Source organism: Empidonax traillii, unplaced genomic scaffold (assembly GCF_003031625.1).
Source record: "Empidonax traillii isolate 1590-97213 ecotype Southwest subspecies unplaced genomic scaffold, ASM303162v1 scaffold191:size1449129, whole genome shotgun sequence".
Taxonomy (NCBI): Eukaryota; Metazoa; Chordata; class Aves; order Passeriformes; family Tyrannidae; genus Empidonax; species Empidonax traillii.
In genome coordinates, this window is record NW_020955384.1 from 251690 (window position 1) to 263284 (window position 11595).

At 44.1% G+C, this 11595-nt stretch overlaps 1 protein-coding gene across 8 annotated transcripts in view; it reads left to right on the top strand.

Moving 5' to 3' along the window:
* The first annotated feature begins 3462 nt into the window (after window positions 1-3462).
* TCP11L2 (t-complex 11 like 2) overlaps window positions 3463-11595 on the top strand; it is a 14241-nt gene continuing 6108 nt past the window's right edge. Inside the window, exons 1-6 of one of the 8 annotated variants that reach the window (XM_027886648.1) lie at window positions 3463-3600; window positions 6279-6402; window positions 8391-8560; window positions 9822-9957; window positions 10180-10300; window positions 10984-11204. In XM_027886648.1, coding sequence (XP_027742449.1) covers window positions 8425-8560; window positions 9822-9957; window positions 10180-10300; window positions 10984-11204 — 614 coding nt within the window. In that variant the 5' untranslated portion in view covers window positions 3463-3600; window positions 6279-6402; window positions 8391-8424. Of the gene's footprint in view, window positions 3601-4306; window positions 4575-4796; window positions 4818-5949; window positions 6403-8390; window positions 8561-8642; window positions 8791-9821; window positions 9958-10179; window positions 10301-10983; window positions 11205-11595 lie in introns of those variants that run through there. The other 7 variants (XM_027886647.1, XM_027886653.1, XM_027886651.1 and 4 more) reach the window with 7 other exon arrangements.

Here is an 11595-nt window from a genome sequence, read left to right on the forward strand (position 1 = left end):
CTGATGTGGTTGGGGAATTTACTGATGTACCTTTTTCTTTCAAAAGTGCCAATGTTCTGTTTTGCCTCTGTGTGAATTTGAAGCTAAATACTTCAGTGGGGAGAAGCAGCAATCCTGTTTGCCTCTCACAGCAGTTATTTCTCCTTCGAATACAGGAAACTCCACAGAAGAACAAGCTGATAAAGCATCCTTACACCTGCCTTGCAGTCTTTTTGTCTTGTCCTTGAGCCTATTATCAAATCTGGGCCTGATGATCTCAGCCAACCCAGAGTCTTAACATCCATCTGTTAGTGCTAAAGCCAGTCTGCCTGGCTCAGTTATTAGGATTAGAGCAAAATATCTTGTGACTTCAAGTTACGTTCTCAACTTAGTTGTCATGGGCCCTGGCATAAACAATAACATGCCTTGCCCTTGCCCTTTCCTCCCACTCTAACCGCCAGTTAGCCACATTCTGGGACATTTCTGACCTGCAGGGCCAAATGCGGCTGCGCTTCTTACCCACTCGGTAGCTACGTTGCTGTTTGCTGGTCAAAGTGGTGCATTAATTGTAGGATTTACTGTCTTTGCCAGTTTTACTGGTAACAGTAAGGAAAGGTTATGAACCAACCTGCTGCAAAGGCTGAGCGCAAACTAGTCCTTCATTTCAATTAACAGTGCTTCTGTAGGGAAAGGCCAAGAATTAAAGTCAACTTGAGACACTAGTCAAAATTCCAAATTTGTACCTTTGTTGTAGTTTAACTCCATCTGGCAACAAAGCACCAACCAGCTGCTCAGTCTCACCCCCCAGTCCCCGTCCAGTGGGATAAGGGAGAGAATCAGAAAGGTGAAAGTGAGAAAGCTTGTGGGTTGAGATAAAAAGAGTTTAAAAATGGAAATAAATTAAAATAATAATAAATTGTAATGAAAAGAAAAATAACAAAGAGAGAGAGAAATGAAACCCAAGAAAGGCAAGCGGTGCAAATGAAAACAATTTCTCACCACCAACTGACCAGTGGCCAGCCAGTCCCCAAGCTGTGCCCCTCTGCCAACCTTCCCCCTGGTTTTATTGCTCGACTGTGATGCCATATGGTATGGAATATCCCTCGGGTCAGTTGGGGTCAGCTGTCCTGGCTTTGTCCCCTCCCAACTTCTTGTGCACCCCCAGCCTCCTCACTGGTGGGGTGTGGTGAGAGGCAGAAAAGGCCTTTGCACTGTGGAAGCACCGCTCGGCAGTAACATACATGTGTTACCAACTCTATTTTCAGCACAAATCCAAAACACAGCTCCATACCAGCTACTGTGAGGAAGACTAACTACCCCCGCCAAATCCAGCACATACGTGCATGTGCTATATAAGACACAAGGACATTAATCTTCTTAATTGAGCAGAACAAATTTAAAGGCTGTACAATTATTTTCCTCGCTGACATGGACACTCAGACAACAGGAAATGAGTGTCATTTCTCTGTGAAGCAAATCTCTACAGTAGATAATCTACTTCAAGATCCATATACTGGCCTATAGCCTCAGTGCCTCTGGGTCAGGAAGGAATTGAAACCAAAAAGGAGGTTAAATGCTGAGTACTGCAGTGTCTAACTTATTCTTGGCCTTTGGACTGGAATCTCAAAGCATGTCCTTGGTGCCTCAGCTATGCATGCAGATGTATCTCTTTGATAGATAGACAGATAGATAGATAGAGCAAGCTATGCACTTAAGAGTGGACTCCAAAACAGCTGATGTGCTGAAGGAAAAGGACACTGCTAGAGTTGAAAAAAAAAAAAAAGTTGTTTTAAAGCCATCTCTTTCTGTAATCCCACCTCTTATTCCATGATTTAGGTGATATCCCTGATATACCTTTTCTTTAAAGGTATCTTTCATATAAGAAGCTAATTTATTTTGTGAGGCTGAGGCACCCCTTTCCCTTGTGCAAGCTAGGCCACTGAGCAGCACAGGTTTCCACAATTGCCAATCCACATAGACAGCACACAAAATGGACCCTGAGTCACTGGCCCTGGTGTTTCCACAAGTAGTCTTCGTGAAGTTTTAATTTATAAATCCATTAATTTATAAATTAATTAATAAAGCTGTGTCAGCAGCCATCACAGCAAGGATTTGTTTTCCCCATCTTTCAGATTGTATTTAAGCAAAAAAAGATGTAAATAATAATAATAATACCCTTGTAAGTGATAAAGTCTTGTACAAGGAAGCCTATCTGTATACCATCATAGTCTTCTCCAAAGCCCTTTTGATCTTCTTTCAGACTGTCATTGCCATGTGACACGCACAAAGTGGGCAAAGTGGGGCAAACACAGTTATTTAAAACATTGTCTTCTTTACAGAACCTATCGGATTAGGCTGTTGGAGTTAATCCCATTTAATGTCTCTGGAGGCCTGGCTAAGAGCAGCAGGGCTGGCAGGTGCTCTGCATCTCTGGGAGCAAGCACTCCCACTCCAGCACGGCACTTGGCACTTGCATAGCCAAACTCCATTCCCTGCTTTCAGCCCTTGCTTTTATAGCAGAGATTAATGGGATCTAGAGGTGGCTTTGGTCTGCAATGGGTGAATACAAACCTATTCCGTATAGGTCACCACGCATGCTAAAGGTTATTTGCAGGAAGGAGAACTCCGTCTTCTTGATGAGCAAGGCTCGAGTTAGTGAGCTCTTGCCTCAGAGGTAACTTCCAGTGTTTTGCCCTCCGTGCTTCCTGGTGGGTGAGGCAGTGGTGGCACGTTGCTCCTGTGACAGGAAGAGATGATGACCCTGACAGGTACTGCTGGCCCGGGGGGTGCGTGAAGCTGCCCAGCGCATGAGGTCAGTGCAGCAGTGAGCAAAGCATTTATAATGACAGTGCTGCACTGCCCCATGCTGCGTTCCTCAGCAGGAGCTCAGCAGGCCTCCAACGCCGCAGCCATGAGCCAGGCGGGTGAGTAAACTCGTCCCGAGTGGCTCCTCTGAAACTGAGGGGGCGAGGTGGCAGCGGGGGGCCAAGATGACGGGGGGGGGGGGCACCTCACAACTCCCCTATCGAGAGACTAAGCATATTTAACTCTTCCTCAGCAGTGCAGTGAACAGAGATGGGTTTAAACCCGCCCTGAGGCTGCCCCGTTCGCTGCCGAGCACAGCCGCTTTACCCGCACCCCTCGGCTCAGCAGGGCGGGCTGTCCCCGTCCCCGAGGCGGCGCGGGGGGCGGGGCTGGCGCTGGGAAGGGGCGGGGCCCGCCGGGCCGACGGGGCCCTTCCGTAAACACCGCACAGCCCTTCCCCTGCCTCCTCCTGCGCGCCGGCACGGTCCATTGGCAGCGCGGGGGAGTCTGCGGGAGCGTCTGCCTGCGTCGCCTCATGTTTCTCTACGCTTAGTGCCCGGCTCCGGGCAGAATGAAGAGACGTGGACAGTTCCTGCCGGGATAGGCAGAGGTTGACCCGCGTCTCTCGGGCTTGCTCGCCGCTGGCAGGCAGGAAGAGGTGTCGCGCCTCCCCCCCGCCGCTGGCAGAGATGGGCGTGCCCGAGGAAGACACTAATAGTCCGGGCTGGGGCTTTAAATGCGGGGGGGGGTTGTTCGGGGCTTCGGCGAGCGCCGCGGAGGACGGCGAGGACGGACAGCGGGGAGTGACCGACCAGGGTGAGCAGGACAGGGTAGGGCTGCGCCGGCCGGCGGCCGTGCCACGCGGCGGGGTGTCCGGGCACGCAAGGGCGCTGAGCCGCGGGGTGAGCCCGGGTCACGGCTGGCTCGGGGGCTGCCGCCCACCTGCGCGGTGCGGGTGACTGGGGGGCGGCGGACTGGCCCCTGTAGGGTACCCTGTGCAGCAGGTGAGTCCCGCAGTCCCTGCGCTGGGTCGGTAGTGCTCCTTTTGTCCCGTGTCTCATAGGCTTTCGCCGTCCTCTGGTGCCCGCCGGCACGGGGGGCAGCCGCGGTGTTCCCCCCGTGCAGCCCCGGTGTTCCCCCCGTGCAGCCCCGGTGTTCCCCCCGTGCAGCCCCGGTCCAGCGGCGCAAGGGCACCCCGCCATCTCTCCGGGACACGGGACATTGAGTGGCGAGCGGCAGGGCTCGCCTTCTCTGGGGCTGACAGGGAACTTTGTCTATCCGCTTCTCCCCCCGGCTCCCTCCCCCCCGGGCCTGCCCTTGGAGACGCTGTTTGTTTTGGTCGGCGACTGCCAAACTCCTGCCTCTGGTAACTGTTAAAAACATGGGGCCGGGGGAGGAGACAGGCGGTGAAACAGATGGAGGAAGAGGAGGAGCCGCCGGCTGCCCCCGGTGCCGCTCCCCCCGTCCCGCGCAGGGAGCGGAGCGGGCAGGGCGGCCCCGGCCTCCCTTCGGGGCCGGGCAGGACGTGGGGACACGAACTCATCCCGTTCTTACCCGGAGTTTTTTAAGTCTTCGCGAAGAGAAGTGGCTGTTCAGAGGGAAGAGCTGCGGAACTAAAAAGCTAAAGGGGAGAAATGCTGGCCGTAAGCTGTGGAAAAACAAGAAAGTAACTCTTAACAAAGGCTCCTTTCTGCTCCTGTGCCGCGGGTGCTGGCAGAGGTGGAGTCAGTGAAAGGGAAACTCGAGCCCAGATGAGATTCAGTCGGTGCCAGCTTGAAGACAGTAAGAATGTGAGCCCAGTAGAATAAACAAGAGTTAAGACCTTCACAGTGGTAAAACTGGACTGAGCACTCGTAAGTCCCTGCGTCCATGCACACTTTCTTTGAAAAAAGCAGGGCTGTAAAAAACCTTTTCTTGAAGATGGTATCTGAAGGAAAAAAAAAAAACCAACCTGTTTCAAACAGTCTTTATTTTTTTTTTCCCTAGGTGCTTCACAAAGTAACTTCTAATGCAAACCTTCAGGAATAAAAAGTGTGTGTGTCCTGTAAAACTAATTTGATTTTGCAGTCTTGATTAGTTCTAAGCAATCAGTTGGGTGAAATGCTGACCATATAAGAGCAGGATGCCTTCAAGCATCTACAATTTTGTATTAATTGTATTTTTAGTAAAAACAATAATTTGCAACTTTCTAAACAGCAGCAGAAACAAGAGAATTTAGTTCTTCATTGTTAACTAGAATCTTAGTATTGGTACATTTAGAAGATACTTTTAGTTTGGTCTCCCACTGAGAGTTTATCATTAAAAAACCTGCAATATAGTAATGAAACCCCTTATGAAGATACCCAACCTAATAGGAATGTAAACATCAGTAGCTTTTAATGCAGAAGAGTAAATCAGGTTGAAAACACAGCATGACTCTTTTAATAGAATAGGTAGGATATTAAGCTTTGTATTAAAACAACAGCCTAATATGTAATACCTAATGGACAACAAACAAACAAACAAAAATATTGTCTATTCAAGATGGTGAGGTACAAAGAGATATTAAAAGGCTAAAGAGCTTTCTGAAATATTTTACATGGCCATCATATATGTAACTTGAAATTACTTATGAATGTGGCTGTTAGTAATTAATCAGAAGCTCTGTGCTATCTAAAAAAGTGTAAGGCACATCAACTCTTCTACTGTATGCTATAAAGAAAGGACTAAGTGACTCAGTTGTCTATTGTTGTAGCTAATTAGAAATGTCCTGTTTGGTTTGTACTTGCCTTTGATATGCTCAGTGGCTCTACTTTTGCCTAAGTGTTTTAGCTGTTGGGCAACATACAGAAAAACTGCAGATAGCACATCCAGATTCTGCTTGTATGTTCGTGTATGTTTAGTTTGATGTGTTTATCTTTTAAGCTTAGAATTTAGCAATAATGTTCTGAATTTGCAGAACACACCCATTCTTCCTTCCTATTGTGTTTGAGGCATCCTCCTAGGAAATGGATTTACTGTGGCAAAAGATTGCAGTAATTTTTGTGTGTCATCCCCTATTGCAATGTTGAAACTTGTTATTTAAATTAATCCTTCTGAAGCACTCTGCTGACAGCTCTGCTATCTGCATGTGTGTGTATATTGTAGGAGCAGATACAGTCCTGGTACATCAGGATATGTCTTGGGCCTCTTTGAAATGCAAGTATTTATTGCCAAAAAATCCTTTGCTGGGACTAGTGTGTAAGGACTTAAGGAAGAAATTAGAAATCTCTATACATTAACCATTTGCTCTTCTTGGGAATCAAGATTTGAGTGGAAAATGGCAGTGCTGACTTGCCTTCATGGCTGGTTTAGTACTTCTCCTAGGAGCACCTTGCAAATCTGAATATTTGTTAGCATTATCATGCTTCCAGTTTTTAGGAAGTTCTTGGAATGATGATGTATAAATTGTGTGAGAATTCGGGGGTTTTAATGATCATTTAACTTCTTCCATGTACTTAACACCGGGACTGAAGCAGTAGACTCATCTTGAAGAGCTCATACTAGGCAAGTGATTTACAAGACTCTTTGTGCCAGTTCGCTGCTACCAGCATTAATCAAATCTTTCGATGGACTACATGCAACATTAACCTTTTGGAGGTTAGTTGTTTATGTGTAAATAATGGGGTGTTGTACATGATTGAAGCCTGGAAATATTGCATTCTTATACTGATCCAGAAAAAAATAGTGGGAGGGTAGAGTGAACTTTGCAGGCTCTGTAGGGTTACTGAGCGGTTCCACATCAAGAACCTGTAGTGTGTTCGACAGGTGGATTACTTGTCACAGCTAGTCTCTGGTCAGCACTGACTTTGAGGTCTGTAACACGCATTTTAATTGCAGAAATAGTTTCTCTTCTGCAGCATTAACTAGTGACTCACTTCTAATTATACCATAATACAATTCACAACCCAAAATATCTCAGCCTCTTGGGTTTTTTAGGTTCCCTCGTGATTCTGTCTTGTTTGGTCACTCCTGTTTTAAATATCTGCTTGTTTTCAGCTGCTTGTTAGACAGTACAAAATTGCTGTTCTAATAACGGTTATGATGTTAAGGATCACAGGTAATGCTACAAGTCTTGAATGCATGACCTCTGTGTCCTAGTCTGTCCTCTGTATTCCACTGGCTTCTCCAGTAGGATAGTAAACTATTAGCTGTATTCTTGCTAACCTCGAAAAGGATCAGTTCTTTTTACAAAGAAACAACAAGGAGTATGACACAAATAAGGGGCTCAAGTGTATCCTCTTTCCTCTTAGGAGAGGAGGAAGAGTAAACATGCGCTTAAGAATTGTTAGTCATCTCAATTAACAGGGGAGTACTCATTAGTGTAATAGCTTGTCAAGTTACAAAGGCCTATTCAGGATGAGCTGGTACCCAAAAAATCAAATGCTGTAAGCTGTAACTAGTGCCAGCAAGAAATCTTCATTCTTACTACTTTTTGTCTATCCCAGGACCCCACAATATGTTGATTCACATAAGTACACACAAAGATCGTCCTTTAATTGCCAAAAGTGGCTTTTTCCAAGTTCAGCAGATGCAGAGTGCAGTATTCCCTGCTACTGAAGTTGATGCAGTTTAATCATAAATGAAACTACATTAGTTAAATTTGCTGACAGAAACCGTTGTTGGCTGTGTCTCTTCATAAAGTCTACTACAGAATGCTTCGTGGCCATAATTAGAGATGGACAGCTACTTTTGGTATCTGGGCCAAATTCCTTTGGTAGTAATTACATCTGACTCCCAGCTTCTCATTTTAATATTATAATGAATATATTTTTCACTTCCTGTCATACAACTGTTAATCATCTGTATGACACTGTCAGCTGTCGACATTTTCTGCAATTGCAGATTATACGCCTGGAAGGCAGTTTCTTTACATAGACAGAAGCACTATGAAGTGTTACACTTCAGTGGTGGTTCTATGCTAAATATAATGTTAGAGGCTCAGAGCTGCCATTTGACTGAAAACAGAAAACTTATCCACCCTCACCCCTAGGAGGAGTTTTTTTGGGTGCATGCCATGGTTGATCTGATTCTGAGCACAGACCTACCTAAAGCAGCAGGGCAGACCTTCAGCTACACCCTGTCAGAAATGTAGTATTCTGAATTACTCGCAAATTCTCCCCCTGCAACTTCTGTGTTTGCTTCACAAATGTTACACTTGATGCTGTCTGTTTGTGGAAGGAAGCTCATTGCTAAACATCACTTCATGAAGTCAGATGGGGGATGGTAACATCATGAGATGCCTTTGTGGGCATTGAAAACTTACAAAATTCTTCCAACAAGCAGCTTCAGGGATTACTGTGGGTAGTCTTTAATTTTTTTACATATGATCAATTTACAGACTGTCTCTAGCATCATCATTAAGCTATGAAACAGCTGAAGGTACAAAACTTTCTTACAGAACAGATACAGTTTGCTGATCGCTGTATGATTCTGTATGTCAGACCAGATTCTTTGTCTAGCAGCTGTTTAAGAAAGGCAACTATTTGTTCTCCATTCACAACATAGTGATGAGTATGTGACTCTTTTTTGAAAAACAAACAAAAAATTAAGTGCTGGTTTTACAGGAACTGTGTTTGTCTTTCCAGGTCTGGTTTACTGTTGCAGCTAAAGGGAATCAGAATGCCTCTCAATGATGACCAGAACAGCGATTCAGACTCTTCACGCCTCTCGGAAAGCACAGCAGCTTCTAGCGACTCTGAATATTCAAGGCAGAGCTTTAACAGTGATTCTTCAAGCAAACCCAGTTCCCCAGCATGTAAGCCTATTTCTACCTTGGCTGCATTGTGCATAGAGCAATAAGGCTAACTTATCTTGTTTCTCTTTGCTGTCGTGGGTAGAACCTGGGATTCTGAATCTGTTTAAGAATATTAAGAGAAAGGCACGGCTTTCTCTCTGCTGTGAAGCAGTGCATCTCCTTGTGTGTGGAACACCACCAGCAGCTGTATCCATGGGGGTCTCCCTGTGCACTCCTACCCTTCAGAAAGTGTAAGAAAAGTGTGCCACCATGAACATCCTGCTTTTGAGCTAAACTTGACTTTGGTAGCAGTCTCCCACTCAAACAGATACCGCTTTGTGCAAAGGGTGGATTTCCTCTGTTTGACCCCTGTGCTTAAAAATTAATTCTGTAACTTACAGATTTGTAATACTGTATCAAGTTACATGAATTAACCTCTAATTCACATTTTTCTTTCATAAATATTAGAATCAAATGGAAAACACGCATTTGCACAAAGAAGATATTTTGAGTAATGATAAATAAAACCTTGATTTAAGATGTGGTTCATGTTTGTGTCTGTAAGCATTCTCAGACTGTGCATACTTTTTACATCTGTGTAAGTGAAGTCTTACATTAAAACAAGGCTTGTTAGTGGAGTTGCAATTGCCAGTTGGCTCTTTGTTACCAGTCTTCCAAATGCTAAAGTTAAATGATAGAATTTGGATTTTTAGAAACTTTGGGAATTTGCCCTTGTTTTCCAATGTAGAGTTTCTGTTTTGTTGTTACTGCTTATTTGTAAAAAATGAGTCTAACTCGGGTTCCACAGCAGGTGAAAGATCTGCTGACCATAAGTGAGGGGTTCTCAGGTCAGTAACTTCAGAACCTTATCAACAGGCAGTAAACCCACAACATAGCCACTATGTGCTCCGAATTATAATGGACATCTGATATCTGTTATTGACTATACTTTTGATCTGGTAGATTTTTCACAACAATTAATAGGAAATTTGTGGAATGGAAGATCCTGTTTTAAAGGGGAAAAATAAAGATATCTTAGTGCAAATGTGTAAATATGAAATTGCTTCACAAAATGTTTTGAGGTTTTTGTGGTGTTAACCCTACACACACCCCTGATAAGCTGGGAGTTTCCTGAGTCAGTGTTTTAAGAAGATATAAAGACCTGGTAATCTTAGGTGGTTTCTTCCAGTTAGTAGGCAGTAAAACTTTTTGTGTTTCAGTATTTTTCAATTGCACTTACCAGATACAGATACTAGGATATAATTGATTTTGTTTGTTCCAGCAGCAAGCCCTCCCAAGGCTATTACATTTGATGAACTGATGGCAGCTACAAGAAATTTGTCAAACTGGACTCTAGCTCATGAAATTGCTGTAAATGCAAATTTTTGCATAAAACATGAAGACTTCCCACAAAACAGGTAGGGACTTCAATTTTGCAAAAAGCAGCATTGGTGTTGGGAAGAGAAGTGAAGGGAGTGTATTTTGGGAGCTGTGATCCACAGCCCAAGGAAGATGTGGTTGCAGGGCATAATATCTGGTGAGGTGTGTTTCCCAACAAGTGAACAGGCCCGTCTAGAAAAGTTACCAAGGATGAAAGCTAATTGGGAGTCTTTTCTGTATCTAATTGCCTTACTCCACAGCTTTGCAGGCACAGTGAAACAAATTGTACACAAGGCATTTTGGGATCATTTGGAATCGGAACTGAACGAAGATCCTCCAGAATATGAACATGCCATCAAGCTCTTTGAGGAAATTAAGGAGGTAATCCTCCTTCTCCGTTTGTTTTGTCAGCTTAGGTCTGAGGTCTCTTAGTTCACTGAAGGCTCTGCTTAACTTAGTCAAGCCAACACATTCAAGTTCTTCCTTTTAAGATAAGCCATGGTTTGCATTTGATAGTATATTCATATTAACCAGGAATAGGGCTGCAAACACACAGTGTTCACTCAGCTTTCACTGCATGATGAGGAGTTGAAAGTGATCTCTTTTCACAAAGCTTCACATCTCTGCTAGCCTATTTCCAGAAACGTACTGTGAGCTTAGGGCACGAACAGAAGTATAAACATGACTGCACCTGCCTACTCAGACTTCATTGTTTGATTATCACACAGGTGAGCATACAAACCTTCAATCCTGGCACAATGCTAAGTCTTCCAGAATTTGAAGTTAGTAAATGTTTATTTTACAGGGCAGCCTCCCAGCTTTTGAAGGAGTCCAGTTGTGCACTTGCTTTCTGCTTTACTGACTTTGAGCATTTTTGGAGAACTGTACTGTGATCCTTTTAACAGTCCTTTTCCCCCCTGCTACCTTAGATAATGTTCAGTCTTGAAATGTCTGGTTATAGTCTACATATACTTGACATCAGTATTAAAGTCTCACTTTAGTGTGTTTACCAAGTGGTTTGTTTTTTATTGATAAGCTTTTCCTTTTTTCCCTCCCTAATTTAGATTCTTCTTTCCTTCCTGACTCCTGGAGCAAACAGGATTCACAATCAAATTTGTGAAGTTCTAGATACGGATCTTATAAGACAGCAGGCAGAACATAATGCTGTTGATATTCCTGGGCTAGCTAACTATATCATCAACACTATGGGAAAGTTGTGTGCTCCAATAAGAGACAACGATATAAAACAGTTAAAGGCAACTGACAATATCGTAGAATTGCTGAGGTTGGTATTGGGGTGAGGTTTGAGGGTTTTTTCGGGGAAAAACCTCTTCCCTGAAAGAGTTACGGGCAGTGGAAGTGGGTAAAAGGGGGTAAAGCCTTAACAAGTACTAAATTGTCTCTATTACCTGTCCTAACACCTTGGCCAGATAGTGTATCTTACTTTGTAATGAAATGGGTTGGATACCTGTATGAAATTAGGGATCTCTGAATATCTAAGCCAACAACTCCTGCAATAGACTGTGTTTCAGAAACTGGTTTTTTCTGTCTTGTTCATCAATGTTCAGCACATTTTTATTGTTCCTTCTTGAAGTGGTTGTTGCATTATTTCTCTGGCAGGCCAAACTTCAGACTACAAGCTCTTTAGTTAAGGTCTTATTACTTGAATTTGAGTA